Source organism: Hyperolius riggenbachi, chromosome 1, assembly GCF_040937935.1.
Source record: "Hyperolius riggenbachi isolate aHypRig1 chromosome 1, aHypRig1.pri, whole genome shotgun sequence".
Taxonomy (NCBI): Eukaryota; Metazoa; Chordata; class Amphibia; order Anura; family Hyperoliidae; genus Hyperolius; species Hyperolius riggenbachi.
Genome location: NC_090646.1, coordinates 385,392,663 through 385,419,008, shown reverse-complemented (window position 1 = coordinate 385,419,008; position 26,346 = coordinate 385,392,663). Strand labels below are relative to the sequence as shown.

The 26,346-nt window shown below is 43.4% G+C and overlaps 1 protein-coding gene across 4 annotated transcripts in view; it reads left to right on the top strand.

Moving 5' to 3' along the window:
- SLC24A2 (solute carrier family 24 member 2) overlaps positions 1–26,346 on the top strand; it is a 259,384-nt gene that overhangs the window by 116,168 nt on the left and 116,870 nt on the right. For all 4 annotated transcript variants that reach the window (XM_068234400.1, XM_068234401.1, XM_068234402.1 and 1 more), the window contains exon 5: positions 6,179–6,287. In XM_068234400.1, coding sequence (XP_068090501.1) covers positions 6,179–6,287 — 109 coding nt within the window. The remainder of the gene's footprint in view (positions 1–6,178; positions 6,288–26,346) is intronic.

Here is a 26,346-nt window from a genome sequence, read left to right as displayed (position 1 = left end):
GAGCCTTAGCACATTTGGAGCTGTGGCCAGCTGTACTGCAGTCACGCTGAACTTCAAAATGAAAAGTGAAAAAGTGCATGTTTCTAATGTAATGTAGGCAGGCTGGGAAACTTCGTCTAGCATCTATTGTTTTTCTTACTTTGAGTGTCAAATGGTCATATGTGGCTGGATCATGTACTGTTCAGTAAGCCAGCACCTATTCAGTAAGGAGTCATTGGGCTAGACACCCTAACTCTGCTACAACCTACTTTGAGTCCGCCAGGAGAAAAGCGCATTATAAATGTTGTTTATTAACATTCTAAAATTCCCTTCTAAAAGTAAAAAGACAGATATGATGCTGACTAGCTGATCCACGGATAACATAACTTATGTGTATCCCTGAATTTATGAATTCCTTTGTTGAAAGAATTGAAAAAGTTGATCCTAGTACTTCTCTGTATTGTCATCTTTTCAGAGGTATTTGCAAATGATATTTCTTTGCCACTCTACTTGCACAGTATGCAGAAGTCAATAACCCAAACATGCAATATATGGCACATCATTATGACTTGATAAGGAATTCCAAACCTACAATTTCTCTTGGCTATGTAATAGTTGTCGTTGTGGGAAACATCAGCGGGAGTGGGGGGGGGGGGGGGGTGTTCAAGCAACCTAGAAATCTGGGGTGAATGGTCAGAGACAGAGACCAGGATTTTATAAATGTGTGGAAGTTTAATGAGGGCAGTTTAATGATCGGGCAGGTGAGAGTAAATTATAAAAGTGTTAAATAAGAGAATTAGAGCACACAGCACGCTAGCACACTTTTAATGGCTATTTCAAAATGCATTTAAACAGTCATATATGTACTACTATATTACAGAGACACTGTACAGGGAGCCATAGATGTCACAGTCTAGTTGTACATGTAGGCAGGCACTGGCCAACAAACTGCGGAATATTCTAACTTCAGATCTGCGCTTCGATGACCTTTTAATTCCAGTTTTAGCCTAACTAAATAAGTTGCTAACAGTAGATTCAGAGACAACATTAATAACAGGATGCCCCAGTGTCACTTCTACAGTTCAGTAAATTGCATGAAAACTGGGCTTTTTATTATTACACTCCATTGACATGTAAATTGTTCATCCCCCCTCTTGGAATTAATGTGCCAGCTCTAAGCTGTTTATGAGAATACTGGCTTTATGGATGCCTTTTATTTGTCCTCTAGTGATCCCCATGATCCTTCTGAAACGGCTAAATAATGCATCATCATAAATAGCCTTTTAGCAAATACCCGCACTCTGCAACAGAAAGGAGATTTGCCTATAAGGGGAACATGAAGGGGAAAAGCTGAATACTGTATTTGCATTATGCTGATTCACTTAATGAACATGACTGTCTAAGCTGCTTCTGCCACCTTCTAAAACACTGTTATGTAAATTCACAGCACAGAAAACACAAATCTGCTTGAACATTAAAACTGAATTTCAGGCAAACCACTGAATGCACAGTTCAAGTTTAGAATTTAGAATGGTAAATGCCATACTTGTTATCAGCTTGATGACTTGACCATTTTTCCCTCTGCTGTTGAGTAACATAGCATGGGCAAAGCCCCTCCTTCACACGGATAGCAAGACTATGCAAGTCAATAGCTAATTGTTAAAGATATCATTCGACTCTACTCACCTAATCCAGCTCTCACTAGCAAACCATCAACAAAGTACTTTGCAAAACAGCTTGACTGGTTCACAGTGCATAGAAACAATACATAAGCAATGCTCAACTTCTTAAAATGAACCCGAGGTGTGATACCTATAAAAGCTGCCATATTTATTTCCTTTTAAACAATGCCAGTTGCCTGGAAGTCCAGCGATCTTTCTGGTCAGTATGGTCTAAATCACACACCTGAATCAAGAATGCAGCTAATCGTGTCAGATTTGTCTATGGCTTAAAGTATTGGAGGCGGAGGATCAGCAGGACAGCAAGGCAATGTGCATTATTTTAAAGGAAATAAACGTGTCAGCCTCCATATCGATCTCACCTCGGGTTCCCTTTTACTTCAGTAAGATGGAGCTAACCAGAGGCATAACGGTTTCCTACTGTATGACATCTTAGATCTTCTCAGTGAGTGATCTCCTCAAGTGGCATTTGGTGTAAAAAATAATCTATATAACCACGCCTGAATTTACATCAAAGGAGCCTTTAGGCTGAGGAGTCCAGGCACCCTTAGATCTGCCCTCCATCAAACCCCAGTACCAACCAGCTCGGCTATCTAGCTCTCTATGCTCTGGGGCTATAACATCAGCTTGGCTCCAGCAGCATACATTTAAAAATAGCACTGCAAATATATGTGGTGCAGGGTGATGCCGCTAATGACATCTTGTTGCTAACCATATTTAACATTTTAAAAATGTCCTAAATTGTCATTTATCGAGCATTATACATTACCTGCTCCCAGCAATTGCATCTCCTCCACTACCTGGTTAGTTTGCAGATGTCCTGCATCCAGCCAATCACCATGGGGGGACTAAAGCCGCATGGTGATTGGCTGGCTGCAGGACACCTGCAAACTAACCATGAAGTGGTGGAGACGCAATCGCCAAGAGCAGGTTATGTATAATAATGCCCCTGCCTACTCTCAGACTGAACCCTCCCCCTCTATCTATGCCTAACCCCAAGACCCCACCTGGTGCATAACCATAAATCTCCCACTGCCTAGCCTTACCCAACCATCCCCCCTCCCAGTTCCTAACCTTAACCACTTCACCCCCTGCTGCCTAACCTTACCCAACCCCCTGGTTCCTGACCCTTACCCACTCCTAGGTTTAGCCAACCCCCTCCCCATTTCCCTGGTGCTTAAAGGTGGCCACACACAACTAAAACATTTATTTTTACACCAATTCAACAAAAACAATTCAATCGTATAAACCCCCCCCCCCCCCCAAAAAAACCACATTTTTTTTATTCATTTGAGAAATTTGGTATTGAAATTTTTCTCGATAATTGTCAACTGGGAAGGGTTGAAAAATTAGATCAATTTCTGCAAAGATTGAAAGGTGTGTGTTAGATTGTATGAAATTCCTTCTACCAAAGAAATTGTATACCTATGTTCAAGAAGAAAGAAATTGTGTTTGTGTTAAAAGAAAACAAAAATATTAGTATGAAAGGATTTGATGATTGAAAGAAATGCCATGTGTTTGAGATCAGTACATTTGGAGTTGATTAGTTAACATAGTATTAAGCTGTAGTGTTTTTGATTAGTTAGGAACAAGTCAAAGAAGGAGCCTTTATTAACCACTTAAGCCCAACTGGACGAACATTCTCATCCCACAGGCGCTCCCGCCGCCGGCCATTAGCCGAGCGATCAATGAAAGGGATTATAGATCCCTTTCATTGATCGAAGCCCCCCGCAGAAAAGCCGACAGCGTCTCATCAGACGCTGCGGTTTTTCTGAGTTTCAAAAAGTTCCCCATCTTCATTCTTCTTCCTGGAAGCATACGATCACGCTTCCAGGACTTTTTCACTGTGGCCATCTTGTGGCCAAATAGTAAAACTACACACAAATCCTTTTTTAATAAATAAATACATTGTTTTACATTTATAATTAGCTGTTTACCTCCCACACCAAAAATTGCTCACATACTATTTTTAATACATAAAAAAAAACATAAATAGTTACCTAAGGGTCTGAACTTTTTAAATATGCATGTCAAAGGAGTTTATTAATATAATTTTTTAAATTATGGGCTTGTAAATAGTGATGGACTCAAATTGAAAAAATGCACCTTTATTTACAAATAAAATATCGATGATAGGGACATAATTTAAATGGTGTAATAAGCGGGACAAATGGGCAAATAAAATACATAGGTTTTAATTATGGTAGCATGTATTAATTTCAAACTATAATGGCCAAGAACTGAGAAATAATGATTTTTTTACATTTCTTTCTTAATATTCCTGTTAAAATGCAATTTAGAATCAAATAATTCTTAGCAAAATGTATCACCCAAAGAACGCTTAATTGGTGGTGGAAAAAACTAGATATAGACCAATTCATTGTGATGAGTAGTGATAAAGTTATTGGAAAATGAATGGGAGGGGAAAGTTGCTCAGATGCAAAAAATAAACAACCCTTCGGGCTTAAAGGAACCAGAGACGAATCATCCTCATGTATTTTACCATATATATCAGTAGGAACATTAGAGAAAACACCTACCCTGCTCTCTATTTCATTATTTACTGTTCAGATTGCTTCTTATCAGCCCAGATAAAATCCCTGACTGAGCATTCAGTCTGGCTTTGCTATAATGACTCAGCTATAATGATTCCTGAGCAGAGTCACAAGGGGGCAGGCTTGGGCTTGAAAAGACAGCACAGAAGACAGACTCAGCTATAAAGATTCCTAAACAAAGCCAAACTGAATGCTTAGTCGGGGATTTTATCAGGGGTGATAAGAAGCAATCTGAACAGTAAATAATGAAACGGAGAGCAGGGTAGGTGTTTTCTCAAATGTTCCCACTGATATATATGCTAAAATACATGAGAGTGCTTCGTCTGTGGTTCCCTTTAAGTGGTTAAAAGGAACCTGAGACAAATAAAATGAAAGCTCTCTTGCCATCTCCCCAAGCTGCTCCGATCCTCCACTGGCCATCCCAGTATATTTGTTCAATCACACTCTGTTGCACATGTTTGGCCCTGGTGCACGTGCACACCCATCGCACACCCATGGTCAGGAGCTAAAACTTCTGGCCACAGGAGCATGATGGGTGCCACACATGCAGAACAAAGCACAAGAAATATACCGGGACAGCCAGCGGAGGATGGGAGCAGCCCGGGGAGATGGGGATCAGTTGAAAAGGGTGCCTGAGCTGCCTGTATGAAAAGGCATCAATGTTATTTCTGCAAATATCAGTTACAAGGTGGTGAAAAGGGAGCCCAAGTTTTGATATCGGCTACAAGCAGGCGCCCCTTAGTAGCCCATATTTTATTTGGCTACGTTACAGCTACAGTAGGGCGCCCCTTTGTAGCCCATATTTTTTATTCGGCTGCAAGGTTTTCGGCTACAAGGTTTTTAATTCTGCTACAAAAGGGCACCCTTTTATAGCTGAGATTTTTGATTCCGGGGTGCAGGGTGGGTTAGGATTAGGCATCACAAGCAGGAGGGTGGGGGTGTCTTAGGGTTAGGCACCACCAGCCCTTTCTTCCAGGTGCCCTTTTCAAATGGACGCAGGAGATGGTGAGGGAGCCCATAGCCTGACAGGGGCTGGAGGAAGCCCCAGGTAAGTATTGATGCTTTAATTGTATTCATCTCAGGTACACTTTAAGGTTTAGATAGTAATACATTTAATAATAGAATGTACATCTATTATAATAAAAAGATGTTCTAGTGGATACAGTTGTGAAGCGTAGGAAGGTTGACTCCAGGATTATTATTTGCTGCTTCTATACCCACTCGTATGTTGTTTTGGCTGTGTGTTTTGTAATTGTTATAGTAGAAAAATAATCCAAAATAATTTTACTTTCAATTCAATCTATATGCTTTATTCAATAGTTTGTGTTGTGATTGTGTCAAAATCAAATAAACGTGTTTGATTCATCGTTTCCACGAGTCAAACTTTTTATTTGAAACAATCAAAACTGTCAAAACCGACCAAAAAAAGTAAAAAATTGTAATGCGTGTAGCCACCTTAGCGCTTAACCAAGTCTACCCCCCACCCCGCTGCCTAATCTTAACCAACCCCACTAGTGTTTGACCCTTAACCACTCCACCCCCGCTGCCTACCATAAACCCCCTAAACTACTGCACTGCTGCCAAAGGCGGCTATAGTAAAAGCTGCAATAAGTGGCAGTGAGCAGCTATTAATCCGCTCGATATATAGCAGGCACTGAGTGGCCACTATTTATCGGACGCCATAATAACTGTTCATTGCTGCTAATCGCGGCTTTTACTATTGCGACCTATGGCGTTGCCATTTTCAGTAGTGTTTGTCCTGTGCCATTTTTACCTGTTTCCCTCCAGGATGGTGGGTTTGGAAACCCATGACAGCTGCCTCCCAGCACACTGGTGCTTCTAGGCTTGTGCCCTGTACCTAATGCAGAGTTCAGCCCTGTACATACCAATGTGGTTGTTTTGTGATTGGTATATGATGTAATCACGGCATCATGTTGAGTTGTATTACCTTGTATTCTTTTATAGACAAGACCAAGATTACAGCGAGGAGGCAGCTCAGCATCGCTGCATAACAGCCTTATGAGGAACAGTATCTTTCAGTTAATGATACACACGCTTGATCCTCTTTCTGAAGGTAATTCTTTCTTCTTTCATTGTGTTAGATTTTTTTGGTTATTATTAACTAAATTAATTAAACAATTTATTTTATTTCACACTGTCACAAACTGTCTATAAAAATCTGAATTTTAATCTCTATTTTAATCTTGTTAACACAAGTTCTGTCAATGTGACACAGCTGTTTCCTCTGTATATGTACATTTTTGGATTCTCTGAGGCACTGAGTGTCATTACACTCCACACTAATTGTCATGTTGACAGGTGTCAACTGGCATTTAAAATAAGTTTACATGCAGGTCAGCAGCACTTTGATATCAGTTTTTCCAGGTGTACAGGACCTTCTTCTCCAGTCTGAATGAAAATTGATCTCAAAGGTCCATGTACACAATCCCTTAACCAGCTGCTTGAGGTAGTTATATGTTTGTCACGTTTCATACATTCCTGTGAGTCATAGATTTAAAAAGCAAACAAAATCTTTATAAATTAAGTTATAAACAAGGGTATAATTCAGTAACAAATGCTGAGCTCAGGCAGTACATAGTACAGCTTTATTGGGCTCCTTTCCTCCTGACAGGTGCTAAAGACTAGAAAGCAAGCAGTGCAATTAACTTTCCCCCCTCTACCCCCCCCCCCCCCCCCAAAAAAAAAAGCAGTCTGGATTAAATACTTTTTCCTATTTTATAAGCCTCAGAATTGAGATTCCAATGATTGCAAAAGCCTGTTTCTGACTCCTATTCTTTTCTTTTCAATGACCTTACACAAGGTTATGGTATGAGAATGAAAATTTAGCCCTACTGCTGACACACCATCATTTAAAAATGCAAATGTATTTGCCTGAAGCTATTTTTGCCTGGATTCTCCTGCTATGTTTGCTTTGTGGTCTTTGGACATTCAATGAGATAGGTCATAGTGATGTTGCTTCTGGCATTGGAGGAAGTTACCGTACTTTTAAAGACTGAAAGTTATTAAATATTTGTTTTGTGCTTTTAAATATTGTTACAGTGAAGACAAGAACTGTATTTTTCCTGGTATTAAAGCAATATATGTGAAAAGAGTAGCATAATTAATATATGCAGCTTCTTGCTTGTGTTAACAGGCGCCTGCCACTGTACTAAAAACTGAGTAATCATGAATTAGAAAGCTGTCAGAGCTTATTAACGCCAGTTCGGCTGCACTATGAAGAAGACTGCAATATACATGAGATGACTTACAGGTGAATGTGGAGGTGTAAGGTTCTGTTAGACAGACAGTAGGAGAGTGGAATGAACGTCATTTTACCTGCGTCATTATACTTGGCACTCTAAGCGGCACTTCTTTAGCATGTAATGTCATTCAGTCAACATTCATTGTACTTACCAGACACCCTCCAGCAACCCATTTTGTAACTCCTTCATACTCTAGTGTGTTTTTACGTAAAGAAAAAAAAACAGTGGCATTCTGTACTAATTGCAGGCAGTGCGGATCTTTGTTTGGAAGGCCTGTGTAGAGAACATTGCGGTAATCCAGCCATGATGTAATGAAGGCATAAACTAGGGTTGGAGGAGCTGTTGGATGTATGAATATATATGGGGCGCCCAATGTAAAACTTGCACTGGGGCCCAAAACTCCTTAGCTACACCTCTGGTGGAAGTTACTGCAACTAGCGTGGCAGGCTTATCTGATAGTTGGTTGTAGTGTGGTAGTCAAGTTTCTGGCCTCCTCCAGAATTCCACACCACAGTGTAACGTGTCAGGTGATAGTATGGCAGTGCAGTGACGCTCCAATTGCTGTTCCCTTTGCTGCAGATTATCATTCAGCTTCAGACCCTGAGGGAATCCTGAAAGCATTCAGCACTGCAGGCAAAGTAACCCTTTGGATTGGTTGGTGAGCTAACACACAGTCCAATTTCGATTGTATGTACAATTGATACAATCTGTGATCTCATATAGAGACCAGGTTGCTGCCACCAATCCGCAATAAGCAGATACTTAGATTTAACTCTAGCTAAATCATGTAGGAAAAAGGGTTCATTCAACAACCTTCCTAGAGATACCAAAACAAAACAATATTAATAACAAAAAACTAACTATAACAAGTAACTTGTTTATGCACCTTATCTAAAGTTTAGATAGTTTACAAAGCATATCTAGCTGCAAACAGCTTCAAAAGTTTATGATTATTTATTCCTGTGATACAATGAGGGCAGCCATGTTCTGTTTGTCACATTGTCACAGGCAGAGGGCTGGAGATGCTATCAGCTTTCCTGTGTGTGAATTCAGTCCCCTCTCCTCCTCCCTCCTTCCCTCTGCCTCTGAAATCAATGGCTAGTAACCTCCCTACTCCTCCTGCCCAGACTGAGCTCCCATAAGCCCTTGCTACAGTGCCAAGGCACAAAAGGAGCTGTGGGCAAGGCTTGTTTAGTTTATAGGGAATTCGAGTATTAAAACAGAACAAAAAAAAATATTTGGCTTGAGGAATGCCCTATAAACTATATGAAAGGAACACAATTATGCAATGAGTAAAAGTTTATCTCGGATCCACTTTAACAGCCACTCCTAGCTAGATGGTATATAGGCTGGCTGGGATTCTCTCTCAGCCTCTGTGGGTCCAGCCAATTAACCCTTTCTTCGCTGGAGGGTGGAGATGGTATGGGGAGATTATAAACATATAAAGCTTACATCTGGTACATCATAGTGGATAGAAGACTCACATCTATATTTTTAGAATCACTCCCTTATTCCTCCTCATTTGAAGCTTTGCCGCGTGTGTCCTCCCCTCTAGCCTGTTTCCCCCCCCCCCCCCTTCTCTTTGCCAGCCCAGCATCTCATTACAGGGTTGATTCACTATAACAAATAGTGAGCGTTACCTCCTGTAACACTCGCTATCTCCTTTTTCTCCCCTTACTGCACGCTTAGCATGCCTTATCAGAGTTAACATGCCCTATCGGAGTTAGCATGCCTTATCAGAGATAACGTGCCTTATCAGAGTTAGTGTGCCTTATCAACGTAGCATAGTGAGCGCTATGAACTTATGCCTGCTAATTGGCAATAGCGAGATCTCAACTCGTCCTGCCTTGAGCCCCTGCGGGTCCAATTACTTTAAAGGACATTATCCCTACACTTTGATTGGCCCAATAGCTGCCTGTCAAGTTTCCTGTCAAGTGAGCACAGTACAGGGAGTCTCCAACAGGTAATCACAACGGGTTAGCCATTCGTATGGGTTGGCGTTTGCTCAGCCGGGTTTATCGGTGGACACATTTTCTCTGCACTGTGCACATGGCTGGGAAGGCACAGGAGGGGAGTAGGGGACATAAAAATTACAAGGGGGACATAAGAGGTACAAATTGGACACAATGGGGAAACACGAGGTACAAATTGGACACAATAGGGACAAAAGTGGTATAAGGGGAGCACAAGAGGGACATAGCCCGGCACAATGGGGACACAAAAGGTACAAGGGGCAACAACAGGTACAAGGGGGACAAATAATTGTGGGGAGATTGGGCTAGACGATCCACAAGACTCCCCTCTACCATGGACGCACCAGATTAAATATTTTATTTTTCTCCCTAGTTTTTGCACTCTAAACCTAGGTGTCTTATGGTGAGGAGAGTCTTCATGGTTTGAAAAATAGTGTAATTTTGAAATGGTACATGGCTTTTTTTAACATACTGTCCACAGTCTACAACACAGCAACATCAAGTGGCCAGAGGGGGCAAAGTCACAGTAAGTAAACATGTTAACATATTAAGTATCTGCTGACAGTGACAAAAGCTGCAGTATGTATGCGTAAAGGAGTATGGTTGCTTTTTAATGAACACTATACCGTAATCAAAATAATGGACATGCCAAATATGGTTTATTTTTATTGCCCCGTCCATAAGTATTCAGACAGTCCATGAGAAATAAACCAGATTTCAGTTGTCTGTAATGTCCATTACATTACCTCACCCTGGATCTTTCAGGTAATTTATAGCTACATTGGATCTGTGTAACAGATGCTTTTTACATTTGTTTATCATATGTGTTTTGCTAATGCAGTGACATCATGAACCATTGACCAATAGAATGGGTGGGTGGGTCACTGTGTGGACAAACCCTTCAGTTCCCCATCAGGTCTGATCATTTGCATACTGTTCTTTGATTGGCTGTTTTACTGTGATAATGACTATATAAAGAAGTGTGTTTGCATTTGCTCATTTGGCTGTGTGGCGTGAACAAGGACTGTGGTGGTCCGAAACGGTGGACCGTAGCCACTATGCAGCTGTAACAGTTTGTTTTTTATGATCCAAATAAAGTAATTTCTGATAAAAGAGCTGTGCTGAATCGTTTTGGAGAAACTGCTTGATATACCCAGAAGGTACATGGGTTGATCCGCTGCACACTCATCCCCTGCATCGCTGGAGTGCGGTCTCATATACCTTTTTGGTTGCTGTAATGTTCATTTGGCCTCTTGCACACTACATGCGATTCCGATTTGCAATTTTGACACAATTTTACATGCGATTCTGATTTTTTTATCATTACTGCATGCTGCGTTTTTTCTGCATTTTTCTTTTTATAGAATCCAGGGAAAATCGGAATGCAAATCGGAATCAGAATCGCAAGTCGAAATTGCAAATCGGATTTGGAGTGTGCAGAGGGCCTAATATTGATCACAGTGCTCATTAACTATTTATGCCACCTGGACGTGATTGTCATGTCCAGGTGGCTGCCCATGCCATTAGCCCAGAGATCAGTGAATGGGAACATAGTTCCCATTCATTGATCTAAGTTCCTGGTAGAAAGACCGACGGCTTCTTTTCAGAAGCCGCAGTCTTTCTGAGAAAAAAATGGTTCCAGTCCCCCTTATACTTCCTGGAAGCAACAGTGCTCACTTCCAGGACTAAAAAAAATATGTCACTGTGGTCATCTTTTGGCCAAATAGTAAAACTACATCTACATACATTTTTTTTTATAAAATAAACACACATTATTACATTTAAACTTAACTGTTTACCTCCCACACCAAAAATTACCCAAATAAAAATTTTTATAAAAAAAAAAAAATTACAATAACAAAAAAACAAAAAAAAAAAACAGAGTTACCTATGGGTCTGAACTTTTTTTTAATATGCATGTGAAGAGGGTATATTACAAGCATTTTTTAAATTATAAGCTTGTAAATAGTGATATACGCAAAACTGAAAAAATGCACCTTTAATTCCAAATAAAATATTGGTGCTATACTATGTGATAGGGACATAATTTAAATGGTGTAATAACCAGGACAAATGGGCAAATAAAATGCATAGGTTTTAATTATGGTCGCATGTATTATTTTAAAGCTATAATGGATGAAAACTGAGAAATAATGATTTTTTTTCCATTTTTTTCTTAATATTCCTGTTAAAATGCATTTAGAAAAAAAATTCTTAGCAAAATGTACCACCCAAAGAAAGCCTAATTGGGGGCAGAAAAAACAAGATATACATAAATTATTTGTGATAGTTAGTGATAAAGTTATTGGTGAATGAATGGGAGGTAAAAATTGCTCTGATGCATAAGGTGAAAAATACCCATGGGCTGAAATGGTTAAAAAGCAACTGTGCTCCTTTACTCATGCATATTATGGCAGACCTAGTCTCTGACAACTGATACTTATTATTTTTTACTTACTATATCTCTTCCCACTCCAGCCACTGAATGGTGCTGTGTTGTAGACTGTAGATAGTCTCATAAAAAAAACCCATGTACCATTTACAGTGCATAAACACAAAGTGCCTAAAAACAACAGTTGTGCAGTAAAACATCAGGCCATAGCAGTGTTGAGCAAGTATGCCCCCCAATACCTGCGAGTACAGATGGGTAAAAGCAGGTACCAGAGGGTCATTAAGGTTAATAAACTTTATAGCTACACTTAAAGGGAAGGTCCAAGCAAAAAAAAAATGAGTTTCACTTACTTGGGGCTTCTACCAGCCCCATGTAGCCATCCTGTGCCCTCGTAGTCACTCACTGCTGCCCCAGTCCCCTGCTGGCAGCTTTCTGACCTCGGAGGTCAGGGCCACATTGCATACATTTTTACGCATTCTAGCTAGTGCAGGAACAAAAATGTACGCGTTGCACCACTAACGCGTAAAAATGTATGTGTTAATGTTCCTGCACTAGCGGGAATGTGTAAAAATGTACGCAATTCGGCCCTGACCTCCGAGGTCAGAAAGCTGCCAGCGGGGGACTGGAGCAGCAGTGAGTGACTACGAGGGCACAGGATGGCTGCATAGGGCTGGTAGAAGCCCCAGGTAAGTGAAACTCATTTTTTTTTTTTGCTTGGACCTTCCCTTTAAGGCAAATATATTGGGCTTATTTTATACCATTATACCAATATATGTGTGTGTATGTGTGTGTATATATATACTGTATATATATACACCATAGATGTAAAAAATAATTCCTGCAGTATATGTGTTTCTAATATATTGTTTATCTTGGTGAGAAAAGATTAGTTCATGTTGTCGCAGGGAATGATAAAATATTTAATTTCACAACAGGCCCAGTATCCTGATGAGAAGGATCTAACTGGCTCTGGCAGTCATGCCATAAATAAGTGCATTGTCAAATAAAAGACAAGGATTAAATATACATGACAGAGGGATACATTAGTAGCGCTGGCTGATTTGTGCCTCTCTGGGTGTCCTTCTCAGCCTGGGTTATCTCATTCACTTGTGTATACTGACCTTTCTGCTACACCTTCCATTCCTCTATCCTATCTATTAAAAATTAATCGTTTCAGCTCCTATTTTTGATATCATTACATGCATAATTGGCTTAATGCTTTTGGCACATCCTGCAGAGCCAGAACAGCGTGAACAACAAATGCAGAAAACCATAAACTGTGAAAATTCTTCGCCGTTTAAGTAAGCAAATAGCAGCTATGATGACGCACTTGTATTAGATATCTATTATATATGTGTGTCAGGCATGGTGAGTTTACAGATTATTCTGTGATTACGGCAAATGCATAGTTTGCACTAAGGAAAACATGCTACTTTCAGTAGACAGAATGAGGAGGCACACAGTATAAATAAAAACGTTGAAAAAAGTTAAAGATGGAGGCAAGTGTCTGTCTATGTGCTTTGGGTCCTATGGGAGAAAAGCGCTTTGCAAATGTATTGTTGTTGTCTTTGCTCCAGAGAAGGCACAAATCAAATGATGGTAAACCAATGTTATCGGCGGCGACAGGAAGAGACAATGCATTTCAAGATACACAGCTCACTTCTTCAGGTCAATCAAAAAGTGGCAGAAGTTTGTATTTATACCGGGAGTCTTCTAGTTATTACTATAATTTTTTTTTTCATTTATGTAAAGTCAACATCTTCTGTGGCGCTGTACAATAATGAGTTTTATCTAGTGTTGTAAACCTCTGTTGGAAGGATGAATAGATGCTAATGCTAGGATTCTGATTGGCTCCACTGAGCAGCTCTACTTTTGCACTTTGCACAAAGGGTTACATAATTATTGTAAATGATACATCAAAACCTATACAATCTTAGATTGGTAGGCATGGGGCTTTCACAGGTTGCAGAGTGCCCATACACTGATTGATTTGCTGCAGTAAAGAAGCACTCACTGCAGGCTGTGACGCTGTGACCTGGATCTGTTAGCTGCAGTGTGCTCAAGCTTGTAGATTACCACTGGAGATAGTAGAAGAAAAGTGCTGTGCACCAAAGCATAAGCTTGCAGATTTATTGCTCCAGAATCACATACATACAAAAAAGCAGTAGGGTGTATCAGATGGCCTAAAAGCTGCGTAACAACCCGCTTCCTCAGAGACCAATATCTACAGTAAATATGTCCCCTTAAAGGGACCCTGAGCTCTGATTAAAATTGCAATTTGGGGCCCTCTAGCTCCCCGTAGCCCGCGAGGTCCCCTGACGTCCTCCTGGCTCCTCACCCGGTCCTGCTGGTGGCTCCGTTAATCGGTGACTTCGGCTGATTCGGACACACATGCTACACGTCATAACACCGGCTGGCGTGAGAGTCCTGCACATGCGTGGTTCTGAACCGGGCATGCACAGGACTCGCACATCGGCCAACGTAATGACATGTACCATGAGCGGCGGGGGCGCGCACGGCCTAATTCAGGCCCAAGTCGATTTTAAGCAGAGCTCAGGGTCCCTTTAAAGAGAGTCTGAAGTGAGAATAAATCTCGCTTCAGACCTCATAGATAGCAGGGGCATGTGAGCCCCTGCTAAAACGCCGCTATCCCGCGGCTTAACGGGGGTCCCTTCACCCCCAAATCCCCTCCGTAAAGCGGGGGAGCGCTTCCGCATTGGGGCAGGGCTAACCGCCGCAGCCCTGCCCCACGCGCGTCTGTCAGACGCGTATCTCCGCCTCTCCCCCACCCCTCTCAGTCTTCCTTCACTGAGAGGGGCGGGGGAGAGGCGGCGATGCGCGTCTGATAGACGCGACTGGAGGTAGGGCTGCAGCCGTTAGCCCTGCCTCCAGGAAGTCAAAATTTACGACCAAGACTACGACCAAGTCTTGCGGGGGTGGGTTTGGGGGTGAAGGGACCCCCGTTTAGCGGCGCGATAGCGGCGTTTTAGCAGGGGCACACATGCCCCTGATAAGTATGAGCTCTGAAGCGAGATTTATTCTCGCTTCAGAGTCTCTTTAAATACCTTGATGCATAGAAGCATAATTACTCACCAACTGCCCTCCGTTACCAAAGACTGCCAATAACTCGCCTGGTGCCGGCGAGTTATTGGGGAGTGGGATGCGTGGCAAATAATTCCCTGTCACCGGGCACAGCTGGCAACAGAAGGCAGTTGGTGAGTGATTATGCTTCTATGCATTAAGGTATTTAACCTCTTGGGAACCTAGGACGTTAGAGTTACGTCCTCTGTGTGGCGGTCTGTGGGTGATAGGATGTAACTCTAACGTCTTTGAAGTCCCTCCTGCCTCCGACGAGATCACAAGCACCCAAGAGGGGAGAATCACCTGACATCTCCTCTCACTGACCAGGAGCAATGGCGATTGACTGCTGATCACGTGATCACTATGATCGCCGCCGATCGTAGTGATCACTGAAGGGCATCAGCCGCAACTGAAGAGGTATAAGAGGATTCACTCACCTTCCTGACGCTCCCCCAGTGACCGTTTGGTACCCATGTATAAGTGTTTGGGCACCTTAAGTAGTCTTCACCAGAGCATCTACAGGGATTTACCCAAAAATCGCCAGTGCACTACTTTGCTGCTGGTGCCTACTAGGTTGTGGTACCTGGGATTTCCCCAATGGAGAGGAGAGAGAGATTAGGAAAGTTCACAGATGACAGATGGAAGTTCGGGAGTTTATTTATTTATTGTATTTATAAAGCGCCAACATATTACGCAGCGCTGAACATTAATTTAGGTTACAGACAATATTTAGGGGTGACATACAGCAATATGACAATACAGGAATACAAGAAAACCAGATCACACACCAAAGTATGAGTACCAGGTAATGCTTAGTCAGTCACTGGATGGAGGCAGGAAGTTTAGGCAAGTTAGGTTCACTCAGATGCATAGCATGGGTTCACAGTAATGGAGGTGCAAGATCAGGTAGGACACAAAAGGAGGAGGACCCTGCCCAAAGGCTTACAATCTAGAGGGAGAGGTAAGGACACGAATGGTAGGGGACCAGAGTTCAGCTGTAGGTTTAGAGCACTTGTGAGGGGTAGTAGGCCAGAGTAAAAAGGTGAGTTTTGAGGGCTTTCTTGAAGATGTTGAAGGAGCGGGCTGCCCTAATGGGTGGAGGTAGGGAGTTCCATAGTGTTGGAGCAGCTCTTGAGAAGTCCTGGAGGCGTGCATGGGACTGGGTGATGCGGGGGGCGGTTAGGCGAAGTTCATTGGAAGAGCAGAGTGAGCGACTAGGTATGTACCTCTGAGTAAGATCGGAAATGTAGGTTGGACAGGTTTTGTGGACAGATTTGTAGGTCAGACACAGTATCTTGAATCTGATTCTGGACTGGATAGGAAGCCAGTGGAGGGATTCTAGGAGGGGATCTGCCATGGTGGAGCGATGGGAGCAGTGGATAATTCTGGCTGCCGCATTCATGATGGACTGCAGTGGGGCTGTTCGGGTCATAGGGAGACCAGACAGCAGGGCATTGCAGTAGTCAAGGCGGGAAATTATGAGGGCATGGATGAGGAGTTTGGTGGTGGCAGAGGTCAGGAAAGGGCGAATCTTACGGATGTTACGAAGGTGGAAGTTGCAGGACTTTGTGAGGTTTTGGATGTGGGAAGTGAAGGAGAGTGCGGAGTCCAGGGTGACACCCAGACAGCGGGCTTGAGAGGTAGGGCGAATGGTAGTGTGGTTAACAGTGACATGCACATCTGGGAGGTTCATGGATGGCCGGGGTGGGAAGATCATAAATTCCGTTTTGTCTAGATTTAGTTTCAGGAACCTAGCGAACATCCAGGAGGAGATGGCTGATAGGCAGGAGGAGACCTTGTCCATGGTCGTGGTGGATATGTCAGGGGTGTGGAGGTAGATCTGGGTGTCATCTGCATACAGATGATAGTTAAAACCCATGGAGGAGATAACCTTGCCAATGGAGGATGTGTATAGGGTGAACAGTAGGGGGCCAAGGACCGAACCTTGGGGGACTCCCACCGAGAGGTGGTTGGGTGTGGATGAGGACTCATTGAAGGCGGTCGTGAAGGAGCGGTTGGAGAGGTAGGATAAATGCCAGGATAGGGCGAGATCGTGAATGCCCAAGGACTGGAGGGACTGGAGGAGTAGGGGATGATCTACTGTGTCAAAAGCTGCTGACAGGTCAAGGAGGAGGAAAATGGATTATTTACCTTCAGCTTTAGCTAAGGCAAGGTCGTTGACCACTTTGGTGAGAGCAGTTTCGGTTGAGTGGGCAGGCCGAAATACAGATTGGAGTGGGTCTAGCAGTGAGTTGGCATTGAGGTACTGGGTCAGGCGTTTGTGAACCAGACGCTCAAGGACTTTTGAGGCAAAGGGGAGGAGGGAGATAGGACGGTAGTTGGAGGGTAGCGAGGGGTCAAGTGAGGGTTTCTTGAGCAGGGGTAGTACAGTGGCCTGCTTGAAGTCTGAGGGGAAGGTGCCTGTGGATAGGGAGAGGTTGAACAGGGTAGTGAGGACTGGGGCCAATTCCGTGAAGTGAGGCTGGAGTAAATCAGAAGGGATGGGGTCAAGGGGGGAAGTAGTGGTATGGGAAGTCTGCAGTAGGTGGTTGACTTCCTCGGTGGTAGTAGGAGTGAAGGATGTGATGGGAGGATAGGGTGGAGGAGGATCTGGTTGGGAGGGGGTGGGAGGTGAAGATTGGAGATTGGATATTTCCTGGCGGATGGAGACAATTTTGTTGGTGAAGTGGATGGCTAAATCTGTGGAAGAGAGGGAGGAAACGGAGGGTGGGGGGGTGGGTTTAAGCAGGGAGTTGAAGGTGGCAAAAAGATGCCGGGGGTTGGAAGCTTGTGCTCCGATGAGCTTGGTAAAGTATTCCTGCTTCGCATGAGCAAGGGCAGTGTGGAACTGCAGTAGGTTGGTCTTGTACTGTAGGAAATCCTGGTTAAGTCTAGTTTTTCTCCATTTCCGTTCAGTGGCGCGTGTTTTTCTCTGGAGGATGCGAGTATGGGTAGTGCGCCAGGGCTGGGGGTTAGGGGGTCGGTTGCGGCGAAATATTGATGGAGCAGCTTTCTCTAGGGCTGATGAGAGAGTTTGGTGATACTGAGCTGCAGCAAGATTTGGACAGGTTAGGGTGGGGAGAGTGCAGGAGAGGGCATGGAGGGAGTCAGCAAGGACGCTAGGGTTGAGCTTGCGTAGGTCTCGCTGCCATCGACCAGGTGGGTGGGTGGCTAATTTGGAGGTGCCTTCCGTGAGGAGGTTGAAGGTGAGAAGGTGATGGTCTGAGGGTGGAAAGGGTGCGATGTCAAGGTCTGCAATGGTGGTGGATTTAGTGAATATAAGGTCGAGAGTGTGACCTGCAGTGTGAGTGGGGGTGTTGGTGTGTTGTACTAGTCCAAGTGAGTTGGCAATGGTGAGTAGCCTGGTCACAGCGGAACTCTGGGCTTCATCAATGGGAATATTGAAATCCCCAAGGATAATGGTGGGGAGGTCAGAGGAGAGGATGTGAGGGAGCCAGGAGGCAAGGTCATCGAGAAATTGTGGGGTGGAGCCCGGAGGGCGGTATAAGACCACAACAATTGCAGGGAGGGGGTGGTAGAGGCGGATGGTGTAGGCCTCAAATGATGTGAATTGTAGAGAGGTAGGTGGGGTGAGAATACGGAAGGTGCAGGATGGGGAGAGGAGCAGACCCACCCCTCCCCCGGTCCTGTTGTCTGGTCTGGGGGTGTGACTGAGGTGAAGCCCCCCCCGTGGGAGAGGGCAGCCTCTGCGGCAGAGTCAGAGGGGGTGAGCTATGTCTCAGTGACTGCGAGGATGGTGAGGGAGTTGGAGAGGAAGAGGTCGTGGACTGCTGTAAGTTTGTTGCGGACGGATATGGCACTCCAGAGACCGCAGGGTAGGGGGAGCATGTGTTTGTGGGTGGGATGGATGGAAATAAGGTTGGAGCGAGTATGGGTGTTGAGGTTATTTGTGGGCAGAGGGCTGTGAAGTGTATGAAGCAGGTCAGCAGGGGATGCTTGTCTGGCAGCAGGCTGTGGCCCAGGATTGGGTGATATATCACTAGCTGCAAGTAAGAGTAGGAGGGAGAGAGTAAGCAAATGTGAATGGGATTTAAATGTTTGTGAGGTTTTTGAGCTGCTGGAGGGAGAGAGAGATTTCAGGAGAGCTAACAGCTCATGAGAAGCTGAGTAAGTTGAGGAAAGCAGAGCAGGTGAAATGAATATGGAGTGTGGTACACTGGGAGGGTGCATATTGCAATGCAACTTGTAGATGTTTGCAGACAGGCAGAACATAAGAAAAAGTGCAGTAAACATGGTAATGGTCTCTGATTATAACCAGGAAGTTTACAACCACTAAACAGTTTATATGAGTATGCAGTTAGTGCAAGCAAACCTGTGTAAATAAAGAAGCAGAGTCGACTTGGCTGTGCAACATATATCCAGCAGTGGCATTTTTAGCAATAGCATTGGAGGCAGTTGTGGATGCAGAGTAGTAGTTTCCAGCAGAGTCCTGTGGCTGTTAAATCCTGTTGGAATTCCAGGGTGAATTCTTGGTAAATTCTTGGTAAGTTGTAAAGCACTTTGTAATAAATGGCACTTCGGAATTAAATGGCACAAGTGACCTAGGCCACGAGTGACCAAGCTCCAGCGCTTAAATAGGTATGGTAGCTGCCATGGCTGAATTGGAAGTGATTCTCAATTAGAAATTGGGAAAACAGTTCAGCTGAGGATGGGAGTGGCTACCAAAAACCAGGCCTGCTGCAATAAATATATTGTACGAGTGAAGGTTATTGCAGAAAAGGCAAAGTTAATAATCAGACAAAGGTCCAAAGTAGCATGTAGCTGCTCATTTCTATTCCATTTATAATTTCCTCATGGGTCCAGTCACCATAAACTATTTAGTTACTATGTAACAGTCGACTGAGCAAGTCCAACCTCATACAGCAATATGTACTGATTAGGAGAAAGAATGTGAACTCCGAAACGAATGTATGCATGTTAGATTAGTAAGGGCCTGTAAAATTAGTATAGGCACACTGCACTTCATCGGTCCTGGATTTGTGTCTGGCTTTCAGGAACACAAAGGAATGATTTGCATATTCACCTGTGATGCATAATGGGAGATCTTTCTTGCTCACATAAAGCTAAGTAATTGAAGATACCTCCTGTTTTAAAGGGAATGTGAAGTGAAAATGAACTTATGATATAATGATTTGTATGTGTAGTACAGATAACAAAAGTTTGCTTCCTTAAAACAGAAAGAATTTGCGATAATTCAGGTTGGAATGAGCTCCGAGATGTCTCCCAGTGCATCACTGCTGAATATATGCAAATTAACCATTGCTCCCTTTCCGAAACAGTCTGTATGCATGTTGGATTATTATGGCTCTGTACAAATTAACAAGCTGACACATCATTGCATTCCAGCGGTTCTGGAGGTGTGTTTAGCTTCTAAGGGTACAATGGTTAATTTGCATATATTCAGCAGTAATGCACTGGGAGACATCTCGGAGCTCACTCCAACCTGAATTAACGCCAATACTTTCTGTTTTAAGAAAGCAAACTTTTGTTTTCCATGCATTTTAGTAAGGGGGCTTTTAGGACCATTGTAGCCCCTTACACACTCCAATGAGTTCTGGGTCACCATGAGCTTGCTGGTTAGTCTGTAGTACAGATAAGAAATGGAACATTAGTAGCACAGATATGAGTCTCATATTGTTTCCAGTACAGGAAGAGTTAAGAAACGTCAGTTATTATCTATGCAAAAGAGCTTCTCTGAGCTCTCTCACCCAACTTGGGTCAGCTACAGTGTTGTTTTCTAAAGCACGTATCTCAACTTGTCTCTCACTGTTTCTTGTTTGTTTAAGGCTTTACTGCCAGGAAGTTCAAAGGGTCATTAGCTCTGCTCTGTTTCATCATTTAAAACACAGAGTGTAATTTGTAAACTGCAAATATTATAGACTGATGCAATGTTATAAATGAAGCTATATAACTGAAAATACAAATATGTGACTCGTTTCTTTGCTACTAATGTTCAATTAATTATCCGTACTACACTTGCAATTCATTATAGTTTTTTTTCCGCTTCAGTGTCACTTTAAGAAGTCATTTTTTTTAGCAAGGTAGCTTTTTGGTGCCTTTGAGACTCTTATAATTTCCTAGTGGTTCTGGGTCACCATGAGCTTCCTGGATGGTCTGTAAAATTCCATTAGATAAATTACAGGTTCCAAATTAGCAGGTACCTATTCACCCTCTTCAGCCAAGGACATCGTAAAAGTTCTCAACTGTACCCCCAACATGGAAATTTGGACCATAAAAGTCTGACACTTCCAACTGGCTTCTCTTTTTTAATGAATAATTGGACAATTCAAATCATTTACTCATCATTAACTAAAAATAACAGAAATCCCATTGTGATGAATTATCTGCTAAAGAGCCATTATTATACTGGAAGAAAAAAAAATGAATACATGTTTAAATAGACCAAGAAATGCAAGGTAAAGACTGATTAAGCATGAAAAAAATACCCAACATGAGTGTTCTAAGCTTTTCAGTGATGTTTGGAGGCATGTTTGGAAACAAAACAGAGTATTATCTTATCATCTGGAAAATTGTCAAAGACAAACAGCCCTGTTTTCTGACAGCATCTGAGTGTGTTTGAAGCAGACTAACTACATCATTTTAACTTGAGTTTTTTTTTATTTGGCAAGTATCATTGAGTAGGCGGGAAAGAAGCAGATGGCAGCTTTTTAAGCCAGTAAGTAGAAGCACATGCAAAGGTGTTGCAGTTTTTATTTTATTTTTAGAAATGTTAAGGTGGGTGCAAATAACATCAGCCTCCTTTCTGACTTTCAAATATAAAAAAAGTTCACTATAGCTATTCGTTTTTTCCACTTTTCGCTTTTTCAAGCATTTTAGAAAACATACATTTTACAATTTCCCCATAGAAGTCCATTATAGTCCTCCCACTTATGTGTTGCATTATTTTTCAAAATGATAATACACAAGCATGCTGTATTTGATGCACTTTGCATTTCCGTCATATTCAATGGAAGCCCCCCAAAAAACACATTAAAACATGCACAGATGAGGTCCTCATGTGGTTCCTTAGTATGCCCTCAACAGAAACACAAATGTAATTTAAAATGTTCCTAAATGCGATTTACATAATTTCAGTGTTGTCCATGGTGGGTACTGTATGAGAACAATGCTCACTAATGATCACAAAAACGCTCTACCTACCAATATCCACCCAACCAATTCACACATTCTGTCATATACATATATAGTTTCAGTATCCAACATCTGATCTTTCTTTCTATAGATTAGTTTTCAAGTAGCACCAGAAATAGGTTTTATGATAGCTGTAGCCAAGTTTTTGTGCCCAAACCAAGTACCACATGCTACTACCTGGCACTTTTCATCAATTGATCCATGTAATGTAAACAGATGAGCAGTGGAATTTTAGTAAGTCATTTCCAAATCCAAGTGTTGCAATTGCAAAGTCAGAATTTGCCTCGAAAAATCCAGCTTAGATTGGAATTCTTGCTTTTTCATACATCAAAATGCATAGGTGACCATCTTGGTTACTTTATGAGTTAATTTCAAAACTCATGAGCACACTGTTGTCATCCACATTGTTTTGAAGGTTGGAAGCACCTGTGGCAGTGATGGCTAACCCTGATACTCCAGCTGCGGTGGACCTACAATTCCCATGAGGCATTGCAATACTCTGACAGCTCTAAGCATAATTCGGGAGGCAGAGGCATGATGGAATTTGTAGTTTTGTCACAGCTGGAGTGCCAAGGTTAGCCATCACTGACCTGTGGGAACATGTCCCAAGTGAAAATATTTTCAAAACCATTTTTTTTCATTATCCTCCATGTTTTCTGAGTCAATTTAAAGTAAAAGAATAGTTTTTAAAAAATAAACAATTTGGAATCCCCCTTCCAAGCATTATTAACCTCTTACCCTCCATGCAGCTGCAGTTGGGCAGAAAAACTAAGCCAATGAGTGTGAGGATATACCCCCTTAGCAATACCAATCCACACAGTTCTTAACATTGGGCATTACCTATACAAGAGCATGTGGAAATACCTTACCCATTATTTATTTATTTATTGTATTTATAAAGCGTCAACATTTGACGCAGCACTGGACAGTAGTTAAGGTTACAGACAATATTTAGGGATGAAACACAGCAATATGACAATACAGGAATACATGAAAACCAGATCATGCAGCACAGTATGAGTACAAGATAACGCTTAGTCACTCACTGGATGGGAGCATGGAGATTAGGCAAGTTGAGTTCACTCAAGGGTTCACTCAGATCCATAGGATGGGTGTACGGTAATGGAGGTGCGTGGATAGGTAGGAAACATAAGGAGGAGGACCCTGCCCGAAGGCTTACAATCTAGAGGGAGAAGTAGGGACATGAAAGGTAGGGGACCAGAGTTCAGCTGTGGTTTTAGAGCACTAGTGGGGGGGGGGGGGGCAGAGTGAAAAGGTCAGTTTTGAGGGCCTTCTTGAAGATGATGAAGGAGGGGGAAACTCTAATGGGGGAGGTAGGGAGTTCCATAGTGTTGGAGTAGCTCTTGAGAAGTCCTGGAGGTGTGCATAGGATTGGGTGATGCGGGGGGCAGTCAGACGAAGTTCATTGGAGGAGCCCAGTGAGGCTAGGTGTGTATCTGTGGGTAAGATTGGAAATGTAGGTTGGGCAGGTTTTGCGGACAGATTTGTAGGTCAGACACAGTATCTCGAATCCGATTCTGGATTGGATAGGAAGCCAATGGAGGGATTCACAGAGGGGAGCCGCCGTGGTGAAGCAATGGGAGTGTGAGAGATCGCGTAAAAGCTGCCGTGAGTACTACTGAGCAGGCGGCTGATTCCGCGTCCAGTGCGGCGGTTTGCACGCGGAAGCGTGTGTCTGGCGGCAGAGCGGAACGCGGAAAAGCCGCCGCATGCAACAACAGTCAGGCGGCTGATTCCGCGTCCAGCGCAGCGGTTTGCACACAGCAGCGTGCAGCTGGTGTGGCTGAGCCTGTTAGTTCACACAGGTTTAGGGCTACGCGCGCGCGTGCCAGAAGTCAGGACCTTTATGCCAGCAGGAGATGTGTCAGCTGATCAGGATGATCAGCTGATTCCTGCTGGACTCCTGATTGGCTGAGTGGTTCGGGCGGGGTGGCAGAGTCCTGCAACTATATATACAGCTTGCTTGTCAGTTGCTGGTTGTCTGCCGTTGCGATCACTACGTGGAAGCACTCAGACCTTTAGTCAGATCCTACAGTGTGTTAGAACCAGGTGGCTCTGGGAATTCACACTTAGCCAGTTACTTGTACTGTTAATCTGTGTTATTATTCAGACTAGTTCCAGGGTGCTGAGACCAAGGACCTCGCACTCAGTCTAGGCATTGTTTGATATCTGGTATGACTTATTGCTTTTCTGACTACTCCTCTGTCTTCTGATTCGGTACCTCGCATATCTGATATACCGTTGCCAGACCATGCTTGCCTTGGATACCGAATCAGCCTTCTGTCTTTGTACTTTATCCGTCATCTCTGTTGCTGAACCTCTGCTTGTCTGACCATTCTCCCTTCAGTGGAACATCTCCCACTGGAGGGTTATCTCTGAGGCTTGCCTCTCCAAGACGACTGCCCCAAGCAGACGATTACGGCTAGGGGTCGAGATTCCTCACTCTGCCTGGTTAGAGGATCTCACGCACGGGGTTCCCATTCAGAGGTAACCACACCTCTGAGGAATCGCCGTGTGGTGGATATTTCCACACTTCTGTGATTTATATTACTGTCTTTACTGTGTTCCTTTGCTGGTGCCCAGAGGTTAGCAATATATCGGATTCTTGGTGATACTGCAGATCGCCAATAATCAGATTCTCTCTGTGTGCTGATACCGATCGTTACAGAACGGCAGACCCAACCCAAATGGACACACTCCGCAGCCTTCTCGATGCACTCACCACTACGGTGGAAAATCACAACCGAGTGCTGGACAGTCACCAGACTCAAATCAACGCTTTATCTGGGACTGTACAAGTTTATCAGACGGCTGTGGATACCGTGCGATCTCCTCCTAGCATAGACATACGTATGTCTGTACCTGAAAGGTTTTCTGGCCACAGATCTGACTTTCGAAACTTTAAAAACCGAGTGTTGTCATACTTTGAGTTGAGACCTAGTACTTCAGGAACTGTAGCTCAGAGAATTACGTTTATCAAGACACTATTGTCAGGAGATTCCCAGACTTGGGCATATAGTCTTCAGCCAGGTGAGGGCGCGTTAGACTCAGTTGAGGCGTTCTTTGAAGCTATGGCCATAATTTACGATGATCCGGATATTTCCTAGACCGCAGAGCGGAAGCTCAAGACATTGCGGCAGTGCAGAGATCCGGTCGAAAATTACGCAGCTGAGTTCAGAAAATGGGCCGTTTCAGCTAGATGGGACTCATTTGCATTATTAGACTGTTTTTTATCAGGGCTGTCAGACGCGGTCTCAGAGTTGATGTTGAGCCATCCTGAGCCCAAATCCCTCGATGAGGCCATTTCATTGGCCATCAGAATCGATCGTCGTGTACGATACCAAAGACAGACCCGGGGTAGGAACAATGTGCGATACTTGACCTTTGCAGCATCTCCTTCTGTTCCACCTCCACCTGCTTCACCTCCACCGGAACCAATGCAAATTGGTCGGTCAAGATTGTCTCGGGTGGAGCGGAGACGCAGAGAAACAGAGCAGCTCTGTCTGTACTGTGCAGAGGGGGGTCATAAAGTGCAGAATTGTCCCAAGAAGTCGGGAAATGCTGCCGCCTAGGTGTAGTCGGAGGTAATACCCTAGGCGCGCAGTCATTACCTCTAGATGATAAATGTTTCCTTCTCCCTTGCACTATATCCTGGCAGGATAAGACTGAGACTACTGAGGCCTTCATAGATTCTGGCTCAGCAGCTAATTTTATGGATTATGAATTTGATAAAAAATTGGGGATCCCGATCTCTCCATTAAAATAACAGATTCGGGTTACTGCAGTGGACGATTCTCCTCTGCAGAGTAATCACCCTCTCTCTCAGACCCCAGATTTGGGAGTCACAATAGGGGTGTTACATAGTGAAAGTTTATCATTTTTTGTGTTACGAATGGCAACCTCCACAATCATACTTAGCATGCCATGGTTACAGATTCACTCGCCTCAGATTAATTAGGCTACTGGTCAGCTACGAGCTGGTCTAACCATTGCTATCATCAGTGTCTAGCGAAAGTAACCTTTGGTAAAACCAAGATTCATATGGAGGGTTTGCCAGATCAGTATTCAGAATTTTCGGACGTGCTTTGTCCCAAGGCAGCTGATAAACTTCCTCCACACCGTCCTTTTGATTGCCCCATTGAGCTCAGATCTGGTTGTATGCCCCCTAGAGGACACCTCTATAATCTGTCTGGGCCAGAGAAATTGGCCATGCAGGAATACATACGCGAG